Source organism: Oncorhynchus clarkii, chromosome 5 (genome assembly GCF_045791955.1).
Source record: "Oncorhynchus clarkii lewisi isolate Uvic-CL-2024 chromosome 5, UVic_Ocla_1.0, whole genome shotgun sequence".
Lineage (NCBI taxonomy): Eukaryota > Metazoa > Chordata > Actinopteri > Salmoniformes > Salmonidae > Oncorhynchus > Oncorhynchus clarkii.
The window spans coordinates 67,821,173-67,838,989 of record NC_092151.1 but is presented as its reverse complement, the minus strand read 5'-3'; the positions used below and the strand labels follow the sequence as shown (position 1 = coordinate 67,838,989).

The 17,817-nt window shown below is 41.5% G+C and overlaps 1 protein-coding gene across 1 annotated transcript in view; it reads left to right on the top strand.

Moving 5' to 3' along the window:
* The first annotated feature begins 303 nt into the window (after positions 1-303).
* Positions 304-17,817, top strand: part of LOC139409268 (Fas (TNFRSF6) associated factor 1) — a 91,330-nt gene continuing 73,816 nt past the window's right edge. Inside the window, exons 1-7 of the mRNA XM_071154165.1 lie at positions 304-607; positions 2,857-2,925; positions 7,551-7,597; positions 11,233-11,468; positions 12,057-12,148; positions 12,360-12,451; positions 16,903-17,008. Coding sequence (XP_071010266.1) covers positions 560-607; positions 2,857-2,925; positions 7,551-7,597; positions 11,233-11,468; positions 12,057-12,148; positions 12,360-12,451; positions 16,903-17,008 — 690 coding nt within the window. The 5' untranslated portion in view covers positions 304-559. The remainder of the gene's footprint in view (positions 608-2,856; positions 2,926-7,550; positions 7,598-11,232; positions 11,469-12,056; positions 12,149-12,359; positions 12,452-16,902; positions 17,009-17,817) is intronic.

Here is a 17,817-nt window from a genome sequence, read left to right as displayed (position 1 = left end):
GTGAATTTTGAAGAATGTATGTTATTTTTTTTTAAAGCACATAGGCTTCATAATTCATAGTCATGTTAACTGGCTACTATTATCTCATAGAACAAAACGTATAAGATCTCCTAAGCCTGTGTTAAATTAAGACCTTATTTTATGCGTTTATTGCAAAATCATATTCTTTCCCCGTTGATTTTCCATATAGCGATAGCTGAAACAACCAGAGCAAACTATTTTCCGGGTTTTAGTTGGCGAGCTCTATGGCACAGATATAAAGATGAGTCCTCTATCAATCTCTATTACGTTATCCCCCTTCTGATTGCCGTAAAGAGAAGACAAAGCCGTGAATACCAACCAGAAAAAAAGTGACGATAACAGAGAATTGAAATTCATTTAAGTCGTAAAACCCAACCCAAAGTGCGGCATTTGCAACTTACATAGCTACCGCATATATATGTATTGAGTTTACTTAAGCAGATATTTACATGATATCGTACTCACCATTTGCTTGAGTGAGTGAGGCGAGAAAGCAAGCGATAGCTAGACGAATAATCGCGTTTAAGCAGTCACTGCGATGGCCTCCGATAGCATGGACAGAGAAATGATTCTTGCTGACTTTCAGGTGGGTTCGGACTTTCCTTAGGATACACAACTATCTAGATTGCTAGTTTAATTATGTTGAACCTTAACGTTAAACAATAGGCAGTGTTAACGTCAACAGCAATGTCTCGTCAGCTGACACGGCAAACACATTAGCTTACTAGCAAGCTAGCTAACACGATAGCTAGCGAACATTAGATGCGTTACTAATGAACGTTAACTAGCTAACGTTACGTCTAGACGCAGGAGCGAGTTTGCTACTAAATAATTGCATTGTTGCATAGCATTTCGTAAAGCTGTCTACCCCAAGAGTATCTGAAGTCAGAAATATAATATACCAGTATGTCTGGTAGCTATCTAACAGTACTGTTCGACGTCAATTTAGCGAACCAACGTTAGTTGTTAGCTAAAAAGCTAGCTAGTTAGTAAAAGCTGGGATCATCGTAGCTAATTATAGAGGAATTTAAAAACGATATAGCTACCGTTAGCTTGCTTTGTCATTTGTCAGCGAAGATATATGCTGTATGAATTGTAAATGTTCTCAACTGAGTTGGTTAGCTAGCTAACTTGTGTTTGCTTAACTCTCAAACTAACGTTAGGTAGCTAACTACTTGCTTGGTCACTATTGAGTTTAGCTAGCTAGCCTACTATCAAGTGACATCACTAGCGTGCATTTCTTGTGCATGTTTCCAAGCTCTGTAAATTTAACGTCCGTGTTGAACGCTTGAGCTCTTCATCCTGACAATTTACAGGTCTTTGAATAAATAACAGGGCCACAAAAAAACTGAATAACACAGTTTTAAGCTGTCAGTGCTACATGCACTCCTTTTTAGCTCCTCGTTAATCACATTAGGCTACATGGAGGTAAATAGTAATTCTGGAAAAACTCTTTCAATGTAGCACTAATACTAGCTTGAGCATAGTTGGTTGGTGCAATGTAAATACTTCTAGCCCACTGAAACATGTCGTTATACTGATAATGACCAGTCAGTCAAACCACCCAGTGATATACTGAGTGGAGGACCAGATTAATTTGGGTGGTTGATACCAGGTAAATTACAGTATCATTCAGTGTTATGGTATTGATAATGGCAATTTATGCGAGCAGTGTACTTTCAGCTCACTGTCCATTAGGAACATTTGGAATGTGGAACTTTTTGAAAGTCAGCTATAAACCCAATATCAATATATCAATCAATCAAATGTATTTATAAAGCCCATTTTACATCAGCAGATGTCACAAAGTGCTATACAGAAACCAGCCTATAACCCCAAACAGCAAGCAATGCAGATGTATGGTGGTTAGGAAAAACTCCCTAGAAAGGCAGGAACCTAGGAAGAAACCTAGAGGAACCAGGCTCTGAGGGGTGGCCAGTCCTCTTCTGGCTGTGCCGGGTGGATATTATTAGAGTATATGGCCATTAAGGCCAGATTGTTCTTCAAGATGTTCAGATATTCATAGATAACCAGCAGGGTCAAATAATAATCAGTGGTTGTAGAGGGTTGTAGAGGAGAAAATGTCAGTTGGCTTTTCATAGCCAAGCATTCAGAGGTCGAGACAGCAGGTGCGGTAGAAAGTCGAAAACAGCAGATCTGGTACAAGGTAGCGTGTCTGGTGGAACTGGAGAAGGAGCACGAACCAGGTGGACTGGGGACAGCCAAGAGTGTCCTCTGGGGGGGGGGAATTAGAGAGAAAATAATACAATTCACACAGGACACCAGATAAGACAGGAGAATTACACCAGATATAAGACTGACCCTAGCTCCCTGGCACATAGACTATTGCAGCATAGATACTGGAGGCTGAGACAGGGAGGTCGGGGGACACTGTGGCCCCGTCCGCCGATACCCCCAGACAGGGCCAACCAGGCAGGATATAACCCCAACCACTTTTCCAAAGCACAGCCCCCACACCACTACAGGGATATCAACAAACCACCAACTTACTACCCTGAGACAAGGCTGAGTATAGCCCACAAATATCTCCTCCACCGCACGAGCCCAAGGGCCCAAGGGACAACAAACAAATCTGCTAAAACTAGTCAGTTTCTAAGAAGATGTCAAAGTTGGCCTTGGTTTATTTACCAGATGCTTTTATCCAAAGTGACTTAGGCTACAGAACAGGTCATAGTGGCAGATTCAGTATATGTTGCAGGATGCAAGAATCAAATCTATAATGCTGGTATTTTCGGTCAGTGTCATAAATGCTCAATTACACTTTCTATTGGTTCTTGTGTTTTATGTACATGACCTCTTCTGTTTTTCTCACAGGCTTGCACTGGCATTGACAACATTGCAGAGGCAATCACGCTCTTAGAACTCAATAATTGGGATTTAGTGGTAAGTTCACACATCAGTAGGTCATACGAACCTGACATTTTCTTCTTTTAAATTGAAAATATATTATATACTTATTTTGCTATCAAAATTGTTAAACAACCTGGCCACTGTAGTGACTATAGCCTTTACCTCATTGGTCCCCAATCATAGCCGTGGGCCTATTTTCTTTTTTTTTCCCTGAACAGATGATCGGGGGCCAGAACAGTAACTAGTTTTCTATCCAATTGGCAAAGATTTCCATGCAAATATTCTGAAATCCGCATAAAAACAATGTTTTTTTTCCCATCAGATGTTTCCCTCAAATTTACTTTTTGTGCAAAAAAGGCTGTGTGATGACGCGGTGCACATAAAAATGTCTTTGGCAATTAAATTCTCATGTACCCAATTTAAAAATAAATAATAATAATAATAATTTTAATGTGTTTTCATTATGAACTCAGCACTAAAAGAAACGTCCTCTCACTGTCAACTGCGTTTATTTTCAGCAAACTTAACATGTAAATATTTGTATGAACATAAGAATCAACAACTGAGACATAAACTGAACACAGACATGTGACTAACAGAAAGGGGGGGGGGTTCAAAAGTAACATTCAGTGTCTGGTGTGGCCACCAGCTGCATTAAGTACTGCAGTGCATCTCCTCCTCATGGACTACACCAGATTTACCAGTTCTTGCTGTGAGATGTTACCCCACTCTTCCACCAAGGAACCTGCAAGTTCCCGGACGTTTCTGGGGGGGAATGGCCCTCACCCTCCAATCCAACAGGTCCCAGACGTGCTCAATGGGATTGAGATCCGGGCTCTTTGCTGGCCATGGCAGAACACTGACATTCCTGTCTTGTAGGAAATCACGTACAGAACGAGCAGTATAGCTGGTGGCATTGTCATACTGGAGGGTCATGTCAGGATGAGCCTGCAGGAAGGGTACCACATGGAGGAGGAGGATGTCTTCGCTGTAATGCACAGCGTTGAGATTGCCTGCAATGACGACAAGCCCAGTCCGATGATGCTGTGACACACCGCGCCAGATCATGACGGACCCTCCACCTCCAAATCGATCCCGCTCCAGAGTACAGGCCTCGGTGTAACACTCATTCCTTCAATGATAAACGGGAATTAGACCATAACCCGGGTGAGACAAAACCGTGACTCATCAGTGAAGATTTTTTGCCAGTCCTGTCTGGTCCAGCGACAGTGGGTTTGTGACGTTGTTGCCGGTGATGTCTGGTGGGGACCTGCCTTACAACAGGCCTACAAGCCCTCAGTCCAGCCTCTCTCAGCCTATTGCGGACAGTCTGAGCACCGATGGAGGGATTGTGCGTTCCTGGTGTATTTTGGGTATTCTGTAGTCCTCATGCCTCCTTGCAACATGCCTAAGGCACGTTCACACGCGGATGGCATGTGGGCTGTAGCCAACAGCTCGCAGATGCGGTGTGGGCATTGCCTACATAATGAGATTATGGTCAAAAGAGCAGGATTATTTTTATTTGTCAAACTGCAGCCAAGCATCAATCATCATGTCACCAGAGTAAGACCCTCAATTTATTGGAAAGGAGCATCAAGTGATTCACCTTGCACTTTCACCACCCTGTGAAGTTTATCATAATTAATTTAATCTGTAACCAAATTACTGCATGCTTTCCCGAGTTGTTGTTGTTGTTGTTGGAGGACCACACAACGTATCATCGCAAGACTCCCAAGTTTACTATGATTTGATGGTTATTACAGTGCATTCGGAAAGTATTCAGACCCCTTGACGGTTTCCACATTTTGTTATGTTGCAACCTTATTCTAAAATTGATTTAATAAAATAAAATCCTCATCTATGCGCAATACTCATTATGACAAAGTGAAAACAGTTGGAATTTTTGCACCTTTTTATTAAAAATATTTAAACACCTTTATTTACATAAGTATTTAGACCCTTTTGCTATTGGACTTGAAATTGAGCTCAGGTGCATCCTGCTTCCATTGATCATCTTTAAGATGTTTCTTCAACTTGATTGGAGTCCATCTGTGGTAAATTCAATTGATTGGACATGATTTGGAAAGGCACACACCTGTCTATAAGGTTCCACATTTGACAGTGCATGTCATCGCAAAAACCAAGCCATGAGGTCAAAGGTATTATCCTTAGAGCTCCAAGACATGATTGTGTCGCGGCACAGATCTGGGGAAGTGTACCAAAAAAATTCTGCAGCATTGAATGTCCCAAAGAACACCGTGGCCTGCATCATTCTTAAATGGAAGAAGTTTGGAACCACCAAGACTCTTCCTAGATTTGGCTACCCGGCCAAACTGAGCAATCGGGGGAGAAGGGCCTTGATCAGGGAGGTGACCAAGACTCCGATGGTCACTGACAGAGCTCCAGAGTTCCTCTGTGGAGATGGGAGAACCTTCCAGAAGGACAACCATCTCTGCAACACTCCACAATCAGGCCTTTATGGTAGAGTTGCAAGATAGAAGCCACTCCTCAGTAAAAGGCTTGGAGCTTGTTAAAAGGCACATAAAGGACTCTCAGACCATGAGAAACAACATTCTCTGGTGTGATGAAACCAAGATTGAACTCTTTTTACCTGAATGCCAAGCGTCACATCTGGAGGAAACTTGGCACCAGCTCTACGGTGAAGTGTGGTGGTGGCAGCATCATGCTGTGGGGATGTTTTTCAGCTTCAGGGACTGGGAGACTAGTCAGGATCGAGGGAAAGATGAATCCCGCAAAGTACAGAGAGATCATTGATGAAAACCTGCTAAGACCTCAGACTGGGTTTGAAGGTTCACCTTCCAACAGGACAACGACCCTGAGCACATAGCCACTCCTGCATTGAGTTGGCTTCGGGACAAGTCTCAATGTCCTTGAGTAGCCCAGCCAGAGCCTGGACTTGAACCCGATCAAACATCTGGAGAGATCTGAAAATGGCTGTGCAGCTATGCTCCCCATCTAACTTGTCAGAGCTTGAGCGGATCTGCAGAGAAGAATGGGAGGAACTCCCAATATACAGGTGTTCCAAGCTTGTAGTGTCATATCCAAGAAGACACGAGGCTGTAATCGCTGCCAAAGGTGCTTCAACAAAGTACTGAGTAAAGGGTCTGAATACTTATGTAAATGTCCTTCTTTTATTAGACATTTCCGCCGCCATTTCTCACATAATGAATAATTCACAACTCTCTACTCCTGTCATCCACCAAGGCTTAGTCTACATGGTGAACCTGACCAAATCATACTACAGTACAACTGTGAGCACTGGTGCTTGCTAGTTACTTCAACTTGTAAGCCAATTCAAATTACCAATTAAGCAAAAAGCATAGCTGCTAAAAGCACACAGTATGTGATTTCATTACCTGTTTCAGTTTGCTTCCTATTTGAACTAAAATGCTACACTTATTACTGAGATGTATCGTCACCTTGATTGTGACATTTCAATCAACAATGCACCATCATTGCCATGTGTCTTCATTTATCAGTGAGACATCATTTGGGCTACCTACCACCCCTCTTTAACGGGCGTATAAAGAAAGTCTTGTGTCAGCTTTGATTTCAAGTTTGAGATTCAAAGGAGCGGTATGAAACGGTTTTACTTTATTTCCACAATGTAACCCTTTATCATAGTGTGTGTTGGATGGGGTGGGCTATATTTAGCCGAGAGCTGTTCTTGTGCTGGCAGCTTTTCAAAGCAAGCAAGTAGAGCCTAAGCAGTGGTTAAACGCACCTGTAAATGTGATGACTTGCAGTTCCTTTTCGGTGCTGTTAGGTTGAGCAAAATGTACAAAAGAAACCTGTGTGTTGGGACAGGACAGCGAACAAAAGAAATCTGTGTGTTGGGACAGGACAGCGAACAAGTGTTAAATACTCGGTGGCCCTTTCTCATGGATTTGTGGCTTCACTAGTAGACCTACTTACAAACTTTTCTTAATACTTGCCAAGTTTTCACAATTACAATTTTCTCTGGTATTTTTGTCAATTTTAAAATATTTTCTGTTCATGTACTTTTTAGTTGATGGTACATTTTGCAATGTTTGGAAACACTGCTGGACATTTCCCAGTGTTCTAGAGCACTCATCTCAATAGGTCTCCTAACAATTGGCCAAAAATAAACTCATTGCGAGTATTGTCCTCTCGCTGCTCTGTGTACTCAACAGTTCCCCTAAATCAGTTTCACTGTTTAAAAAACTTTGAGGCCAACTACGTACTTCAACCTCCTTTCTCATCAATGATCTGTTCTCGTATGAATGTCATATCATCGTTTGGGCACCAGTGCCCCCTCATTTTCTTGCATTACGTTCCCTTTGCGTTGAGTCCAAATATGATACAAATCTAATTGTTTTAACAGAAAAGAGTAGCCGATCAATGCATGCCTATACCTAATGTGTCTGACTGTCATCCTACCTTAGTACACTAACATTCATTTCAGAATTATAGTTGCTGTAGAGAGACTCACAGCCACTCGTATGGCTACCAAAAGTTGCCTTTGAAATTCAAATGACTAGTTCTATTGGCAGGAACTGGCAGTAGATAGTTATGGGAACGTTTACTGTTGATTATCAGTGTTTGAACATGCATGCTCTCAAGAGTGTAATACTTTGCGACACCATTTTATTCCATGGTCTTTCATCTATTTACAGGCAGCCATCAATGGTGTGATGCCACAAGAGAATGGGATCTTGCAAAGGTAATATGCCAGAAATGACTGTTGCATCTTCAGAAGTTAATCAAGTGTTCACTGTGCATTTTCTAAACATCCCCTCAAACGAATGTTTTGACCATATTGCAAAAATTAATATGTTAACCAAAATAGGAAGCACAACTTGTACACAGGAGGTAAGCATAATGGAAAGGAAAGGGGGATACCTAGTCAGTTGTACAACTGAATGCATTCAACTGAAATGTCTCTTCCGCATTTAACCCAACCCCTCTGAATCATATGGCATAGTGTCATATGCAAAAATGCGTCGCCGTCAATGTGACGTTCTACCTGCTACACAGAAACAAACCAAAATCAACTTTATTTGTCATTTCAATTCATAAGCTAGAATACAAAACTACCATAGCACATGCCCACACCTGTGCTTACATGAAGAGCAAGGCCAATAACCTTGTTTTGTTGACCTGAATATCAATCAAATGTATTTATAAAGCCCTTCTTACATCAGCTGATGTCACAAAGTGCTGTACAGAAACACAGCCTAAAACTCCAAACGGCAAGCAATGCAGGTGTAGAAGCAGTGCAGAATTTTGTATGAATTTTTGCTAGAGGTTATAGAAATGTACTGTCTAGAACTCTCAGTGAAAGCACATTTTGGAGCAATGGTGGTTACTTGTTCATGCAAAATAATTTTTATCATTTTATAAAGTGCAGCTGTGGTCTCGTCTGTGTAGGCCTAGATGTCAAGAGCTAGGTTTTGTTATGTTTTAAAACGGCAATATTTTTTTATTTTTTTAAATTGAACCTTTATTTAACCTGGAAGGGCTCATTGAGATTAAAATATATTTTTCAAGAGTGCCATGGCCAATCGAATTGTAACCTTGTGGCCTGATGACGATTTAGGATACATGTAGTAATCAATGGCTACATCAGTCACTTGACCTCTTGAATATGTAGCTCTCGTTTTTGTACTAAGCCTATTGAGTAGGCACAAACTGACATGATGGAAAAAATTGTGATCATCAGTGCAGGAAATTGAGGCTTTGGATCTCATTTCCCCCACGAAGCTCAGTGTCATGTAGTTATTCAGTCAAGATTTGAACACCAAATTAGGCGGAAATCAAACAACCAGATTTGTAGCCCATAGCTGGTCAATATCAAGTGAAATGCTGTGGGGGTGGTTATAGTTTGAAGTGATATTCAAAGTTGTAGGCTTGACATGGCTTTGAATTACTGCATTTCAGTGGTAGGCAGAAAAATAGAACTCTGATAGTATTTGGTATGCTCTTTGAGTAGAGTATCAACAGAAACAAAAGTGTTTTCATGTGAAAGAACATAGAGAGGAATATCTTCCCAAAAACTGGAATTAAAACGGCTACTGAGAAAAACGCCTCTGAGGCATTGTGGCTCACGTTTTTTCTCAACGGTCAGTCCGAACTCATGAATACACTGGGCTGAAGAACAAATACATTGACTGGGCACATTCTATTAAACGGTTTATTTTGCGAGTTTCTGAAGACTTTGGGCATGAGAACATGGTTTCTTAAGGGCACACATAATTATGAATGGAGCCTGGCTGTGTGACTTGCAGTCAGCCCGTATACTGGTTGGCACCAGGCTGCTCTCGTAGGATGGCACTCCTCCTCAGTAAACTGCTCCATTGAGGTGACCGGAGCCAGCTGGAGGCCTGCTCTTAGCCCCAAGCCTGCCTCCTGACTAGATGGAGAGCGACATCTAGATGTATGCCATGGAACAACCATTTGTATTATTTTTAACACTCAAAATAGTCAACGATCCTCTGTATTAATGTGCCAAGTTTCAAATTGTAGCTTAGAATGCTTACAAAAACCTTCCATCACGTTGCAAGGGAAATGTATAGCCTACCGTCTAGGGTGAATTATAACTTTGCTTCTTTCATCCTGTTTAAGAAATTGCGTTGCATGTCCTCATTGTTAGACCATGTTATGGTTTCTTTGGTTGTCTACACCCTGATGAGAGTACAACTCAAACACACCAACATCTTCTATGATGGATATGAATGACAATCAACTGTGTATAACAGTTTTGCACCAAGATACTGAAACTGAAATATCAGTGCACTCTAGTTTTCTAATTTGTGTAGGTACAGGAAGTGTTTATTTGCGGTATTGGCTGTTATTTCACTCACTGAATTTACTAGCTAATGGTGAGTTACCTCAAACTGTCAGTTTGTTTTCTGTGTATATGTAAATGCTTACTGCATAGCTGATTATGACTTGATCTAATTTTCCTAACATCCATGCTTGTAGACTTCTTATTCTGTGGTTCATAAGAGGTCATTATGCACCTGTGCAGATCTCTGTAGGACAGGTGTTTGTCCATGCAGACTTAGGCGGTTAGACCTTTGTATATGTCCAACAACAAGCCTCTGCTCTCCCTGATACGTCATTTCCACCTGCCTATGACGGTAGGCCTAATTCTTGGCTGTGGGTGAATCCAAGCCTCACAAGTGGTTTCTGTGTACGGTATGTTGTTTTTATGCCATTATCATGGAGCATTGATCTCTAATGATTTCCTACGTGCCCTCAGAACCCCCAACGTCTTTAACCTTTTTGGTATTGTAATCAGGTTGGATAAATACAGCCTTTGTGCAAGACCCTGCTCTCCCTCCCAGCACGATATGTGCTGACCCACGAGGAAAAGAGAAGCGTCTTTGTCCGGGTTGGGAGAGAGAAAATACATTATTTACTGCCGTGTGGGACAGAGCCTCGAGGGAATTCAGGCCTTAGACATGGAGAGAGGCTGAGAAAAAAATATGTTTTGTGTCTCTGGCCTCTGCAGCAAAATAAGACTGAATTTGCTCTGTGGCAGACAATTCAGCATCTGCCCATATTATCCACTGTTTACACTGACTCTGAAACTGTTTGTATTGCTGCTGAGAGGCTCTTGTTGCTGCCTCAGAAGGGGGCTGTGGGTATTTTGTGGATTTTTAATATTTCTGTTCAGTGTTGCTTGTACCATTTGTGATAGGGAAGAAGCAAAAAGCATAAAATTATTTTAAAAAATCATTTTCAAGCTATTTCAAAGGTTTAGCCCAGAGTTTTCAATGAGGTTCGGAGGGCTGGCCTGAATGTCTTTTACCCAAAACAAAACCAACATTTTTTGATGCTCTCTCACTGTCTAGCTTTCATTTCTGTGATTATTAGTTTGCTGGACACAGTCAAGAAACCTTATGAATGTAGGTCCTTTATCACTTCTGCACAGTTTCTATTTGGTTTTTAGTTTTTTTTTAAAGTATGAGTTTTATTTTTTTGCTCAAACTACCCGTGGGCCGGATTGAACCCCTTGTTTGACACCCCTGCTTTAGCCTATTTAAGTGGACAATACTTTTTTTCCTGCAGTGGACAAAGTATTCAAAAACCCAGTAAAATCTAAATAGGCTAAATGTTTGAGTTTATTTAAATATTTTGCTTTGTTTTTGCATTTCAATGGTGTTGAGTAAAGTTACACATGTAGGGTTTAGTCTGAGAATTACATTATTTTGGTGGTAGACTTTCTACCTTTTATAGACACTTAACTCTGTATACAATTCAATATGATATTGAACTGCACAACATGATGCTCCCTGTGTTGATGTTTTCTGAACCTCTGCTTACTGTCTGAACCCACAAAAACTTCCCCAGCGAGGTGTCTCAGGCCAACATCTATGGGCCTCACAACCAAGCAGCAACAGCAGAGGCAGCAGTGGCCCCACCAGCCACCTCATCGTCTTCCTCCTCTCCGCCATCCTCCTCCTCAGCCTTCTGCCCTGTCCTCCCCTCTCGACACATTGTGGAGCGGCAGCCGCGCATGCTCAACTTCCGGGTGGAGTACCGCCAGCGCACTGTGGAAGTGGTCGTAGAGGAGGGCAGCGCAGTTGGTGAGGAGATACACTACTCTTCATACTATGGTTCCTACACTAATATTCCACTATGGGCCTACTCATCATTAATATGTTGTAGAAATATGTTGTGAATGTCTTGTAATTAAAATGTATTACTGCCTTGATTTTGCTGGACCCCAGGAAGAGTAGCTGCTGCCTTGGCAGGAACTAATGGGGATCCGTAATAAATACAATACATCACACGCCCTTACTGCTTACTCAGAGAAAATGTGGGTGTTACAGATGTGGTGTTACTGAGAATGTTTCTGGTAAAAGGAGCGATGTTGGTCAATACAACACCTAGGTATAGTGCTTTCGTTTTTAGACTTTGAACCCTTTCTCAGAATCTACACAGTGTTGAAACTATTTATGTTGTGAAGATAAGGTAGTGGAAGTGTGTATTACAAATGTTTTACTCAAATGTAAATTGCTTGTAAAGGTGTGAACTTTCATTAATACACAGTGAATTTTGTGCTTTGCTTTGAAAACACGTTTTCTCATCTATTACTGCCGTCTTACGGTGGGGATATGTCCAACTGCCAGTTCATAATTCTACAACTTGTTTCTTCCTTTTCTTGTTTGTAGGGGAAATCAAACATATTCTTGAGACAGAGCTTCAGGTCCCCATATCACAAATGCAGTTAAAGGGTTGGAAAAGTGGAGACGTATCTGACGTTGTGAGTATTTCTCTCAAAACAATTGTTTTGGTTAATGTAATACCTCTTGAAATGAGCATGTTTAAAGCATCTCTTTGCCACCTGTTTTAGTTTTATCTTTTATTTTTCACATCGGATGAGGTTTCACAAATGTCACTCACACCCATCTAGGGTCTGGGGATGGATAAATTACCACTTAGTATTATTTATTGGTCTGTCCCTGTGTCCTCAGACGGTTCTGCGAAGTTTACACTTGCCCAAGAACAACAGCCTGTATGTGCTCACCCCAGATATCGCCCCCACTGCCAGCACCAGCCAAAACAGGTACTCAACTTGACTCCTCTTTTGTTTCCTGTTTTGAGTCACATTATCTTCAGCAAACAATTCCCAGCAGGTAACTGACACTGTTTACCCAATACCCTCCAGTACCTCAATATGCAGCTGCATTGATTGTTACACTGATTGTTACCCACATCAAAAAGACTGGTAAATCAACAGGACTGCACCACTTTGCCAACAAAGCCATTTTCATATGGGTTGAACACTAGGTGGCACTGTACACCTAGTAATTAAAAAAATATTTTATGGACTATATCCCATGAATATTGTACAATAGCTTCCAATTTGAATATTTACAAAGATATTTGACCCTTGTGCACAGAAGTTATTTTGACATTTGAAGTGAAATCCTACTGAAATATTCTTTGTATAATGTAAATAATGCTCTTTATTGCTGTATTTGTTGCTATTTCCAGTCTTTATTTTGTTGCTGAAAATATTCTCTTCCTCTACAAATAGTAGAGCAGCCTTTTCACTTCTGTAATTTTGAGAGAAATTTGAAATTCAATGAGGAGGATCCATTAAGCCACTCTAGAAGGTCATTCTACCAAGCTTTATGAATCCAATGAGGCTTTAGCCACTTCTCCTTCTAAAATGTCATAATATTCATCATTGAGCTATAATCCTGTCACGAAGGCTGGTTTTGTCACTGATCTGATATTTCATCTGTATCAGCCAGGTAAAGTTCATACTAATAAGGAAATCCCACTCACTGTAATAATTATCTCTGGTGCATCTGCTCACCAGCATGGCAACAGACCAATAAGGCTTGTCAATATTTGGTACGCTGTACACATGTTCAATCTTTATCTGAGCGTACTTTAGCAACATCCTATTCAGATTTCCCCGAATGTAGAGCGAGAACGGTGTGAAAGGCACTAAGGCATTGCTCCTGTAATTGTTGATGAGCTGAAGTGCTGTTGGAGTGTGTCTGTTGTCGGTTGTAACAGGAGGGGATGTGTCTGTGTAATTATCTGTGTTGATTAGGGAGGCTGTCGGGCCCAGAGGGGTTGCTGAGGAGATAGACACGTGGCACTGCCATGCATTATGAAGAGTCGCTCCGGTTCTATAGCAGTCGTTGTGCACCGACGTGTGTCGGACAGGAGGACAACAGTCAATACAGCTGGTCTCATGTTTCTTCCCCTGTGTTCATCTCAGAACCCATTGAATCAAACGCAGAGAAACGGCCAGATACCGGCATGGGTCAAATATTGCAATGCCTTGTGTGGTTAGGGTTCTATAATATGTAGGGTGTTGATTTCCAAAAAGAGAGAACGCTGCTGCTGCCGTTGGCTGTGCTGCTTTGACAACCAGTAAGTAGAGGTTTGACTGTGTGTAGCAGGCAGCTAATGGCTATTTTCTAACTATGGCCACTATGGTCTCTTAGTGGTACAATTCTCTTAGTGCTCTAGCTATCATTTTCAGTGTTAGGCGCTCATTATCCTCCATAAACTATTTTGGTAAGGGTGTGTGGCGACCCTGTTGTGATCTTTGCTGCTGGAAGAGGGTGACAGATCACACTGCTCAGAGGAGCAGGCCTCCTACAGGGAGGGCAGGCAAGCTGTTAGCACAGCGGCATTAAAAATAACCATTGCAGTGCATTCAGAGCTGGAAGTCTGCTGCTGTCAGAGAGCTGCCATCCCACCGTTCTGACAAACCCTGTACTAATACCTGCTGAAACAGGGCACTACTAGCAGGGCTAGCTTGGGTACCACCTTTTTAAATCCCAGGGAACAACCAAGATGTACTGTTGCACTGAAGAGGGTTCATTCAAGCCTGCTTAACTCTAATTGAAATGAAACTTTGTAGTAGGCAGCAAGCTGAAAAGACAATGAAATCAAGTACAAGTTGGAAATAATACGTAGGCCTAAATCATAGGCCATATATGATTAGTATATGTCATTAACACTTTTTACTATTTATCTATTGCCTTCAGTTATGGAAGGCCATTATGTTTGGTGGCAATTTATTTATTCCAAAATAATCATATTGACTGCTTGCTGGAATAGACCTTCAGTATTTAGTACTTCACTAGGATGTTTGTGTATTACTATGCAAGGAGTACTTGTGTCCATATGTAATATACTCATTGCTTGAGTTTAAAATAACATTTTACCTCTGATTTAGTTCCTATTCCTTTGTAATAATTGGGAGAAGTTTCTGAACATGGGACATAACTTAACAAATAAAAGCCACAGTAGGCAATTACTTCAAAAGCACATCTCTGCACACCTAAACCAAACAGACTAATCAAATAGTTATCCATATCACCAGGCCCACTCAGTCAATCCTCTGTTTGATTTGAAATAAATTGGTAGGCTTTGGAGATTTCAGACAAGCGCTCCCTCCTCAAAGGTAGTTACCGAGATCCACTCCTGAGCCAAACAAACGTTTCCCGGTGTCACTGTTGACTGACGGTTAATACAGGAGGGTATCTAGATGGCGCTAATCTCTTGCATAAATAATGTAGGGTGATTTTATATTTTAATGTGACTCATCTATTTCTGTTGCTTCCAGGAAGTGTTTTATTGAAGGTTATTTTAATTTGAACTCTGAATGTGAAATACAAATGGATTATTATTAGGTATTAATTTGCAGCGTCCCTCCCTCCCCAGTTTGTTATCCCCTCAGAGATACTGATGCCTCATGCTGGCTGGCAAAAATCTGTGGAAATTATTAACAATTAGTATGCTGGTTGGTCTTGAGACAAAATGGCAGACCAAGACATACCAGATCATGGGAGATTGCGTATTTGCCTATTATGTTGCAGGTCCAGAATGTGGAGGTAGGATGGTTATGCATGTCTGACTGTAGTTTGGCTTCTTTAGATCATACATCACAGATGAGATGGTCAATGTGTGTGGTGTTCTAACGTAAAGGGAAAAGTGTGTGTGTCTCTCTGGCAGGGCTATTTTAATAAAGTCTGTGTGTCTGCTCTGTGCCTGGGGACCCTCAGAGGCTTATCTCAGAATGAAACCAATCTGTCGAGACTGCTCCTCCCCTGCAAAACGGTTTATTTTTTTGTCTATAAAGTTAATTTACATTTTACTTAGAACACCTCATGCCGTGTCAAGTACTCCTGAGAGGACACACACGGTGCCTCCATGTATAGAGGTCGCTGGCGCAAACGCTCAGACGCAGGACAGCCTGATGGGAGTGTAGGGAGAACGTCATGAGAGGAGCTGAACGCACTTTGAGTCAATAGTAGGACCCCGGAAGCAAAGATATTAATTCTCCTCTGTATATTTGCTTAGGTCTTTTATCTCAATACCACCAACTTGCTGGAAGCCAAATCGCTAACTAACAGAGGAGACAAATGCCTCACAGTATGGTCCGCATAGTCCGCTCACGTTAAGTCTTTACTGTGTAAAGCCATAAGTCCCCTTATTATTATTATTATTATTATTATTATTATTATTATTATTATTGCTGTCTTCACAATGGCTTATGGTAATGCTACAACACAGCTACCCACTTTTCCCCTATGCTGTTTCGTCTGCCAGAATCAGTCAGGACTGTGTCTAAACAAATCATGCTGATATTAGCTGGCTCCCCTATGCGAGTCCCCATTCCTCCCTCTCCCCTGCCTGCCTCTCCCTGCTCAACCCATTACATATGCATCCAGTCCTTCCACACCACACATTTTCAATCTTCCCAGTTAGCTACAACAAACATTACATTTACATATTGATTTCGTAGTTTTAGTCAATGTAAATATGCTGTCATTACAGTAAATTTGAGCTTCTGTTAACATAAGCTTGTCCAGATCTGCGCAGATTAAGGCAGTGATTGCATAATTAATGTGTGCTACATATTAATTCCGACTATCCTTTTCCTCCTCGCTTCGAGTTGAGCTCTGATTAACTGCCTGGCTTGGACTAAGCTTCCGATTCATATTCACGAACACAGACTGAGCGTTTGCTCAAACCGCTACTTAACCTCAACGTTTATTATAAGTGAAGCGTCCAAAACTTTAATCTCTCTGTGAAGCACACAGTGTCTTCCTGTACTGTACACATCCTCAGTCATTGCTCATAGCTGCAAGCTATGGCCTAGAACTCTCCACTTGTCTGCCCTTAAAAACCACTCTGGCCCAATGTATAGGAGCAACTTTGAGAGAAATCAGTCTGACAAATCAATACATTGACTTGTCTGCCAGACGAGCAATGTTGAGGGGGCTGTGAACAGGTTGTGTGTGTGTGTGATGTCACTGCTGTGGCCCTGTGTCCTGACCACCCCATGCTGTCTCAGGGAGCAGGCTAGCAGGCTGCTGAGCAGAAGAGGGACCCGGCACCAGGCCTGTCTGGACAGAGACGGAGGAGTGGGCATGAGCCCCAGGGGAGAGACAGGGAGCCATCTCACTGCAGGGATAAGTGTCTGACTAGTCTCAGCTTGTTCTCCACTTGACTCTGTTTTATTTGTTCCTCCTTCTCCAGCGTTCTTCAGGAGTCATTAAATCAGAACTTCCTGCTTGTCATCAGCCACCGTGAAGCCCAGAGAGACTACAACCTCAACTTCCCTGGCAGCAGAACCATACAGGAGGTGGGTCTCCCTCTCTCTCCACATAATGTCCTGTCAGTGCTGAAAGTTCTTCAAGATATGGCCTACTTCCAGTAGGATAGTTGTAAGGTTTGATTGATATTACAGTTCTTATAAAACATAACTGCCATCACTGAGTAGGAACATTTTTAATATTTGAATTGACTATACAACTCTAATAACCGCTAACTGCAATCAAAGTTTTGCTCAGCCATGTTGCTACAATAATAATTAATATCAATATTCTACATGAATGCTCAAATTTGACACACAGCTGTGGTGCATTGTTTGCTTACTGCAGCACCTCAATAGAGTTGGTAGTTATAATTTCTCTTCTCCAAGATTGCCCATCTATCAGGTCCACACAGCCAGTGACTTTCTAAATGTCCGAAAAGCTGTTTGAGGACAAATTGGCAAGCAACATTGGGGAGAAATTGTATTTTTTAATCACCAAAATAACTAGACAGTCGGAGAATCTAAAATTCAAATGTCATGGCATCGGGCCATTGATCATATGTTTGAGTCACTCATAGTATAAAAGCAACGTGTATAATTGTAGGATGTTAGAAAGAAAGAAAAAAAACCTCTGCAGCCAATAGAATGATAGTAAAAAGCTTTGGAGCACCTTAAATTATGTTTTGGGCCAACAGGCAAACTCTGCTCCATCATTCATTGAATCAGATGGCTCATTCATCACAAATTGCACTGATATTGCCAACTACTTTAATCATATTTTCATTGGCAAGATTAGCCAATTTAGCTATGATGTGCCAGCAACAAATGCTAACACTACACATCCAAGTATAACTGAT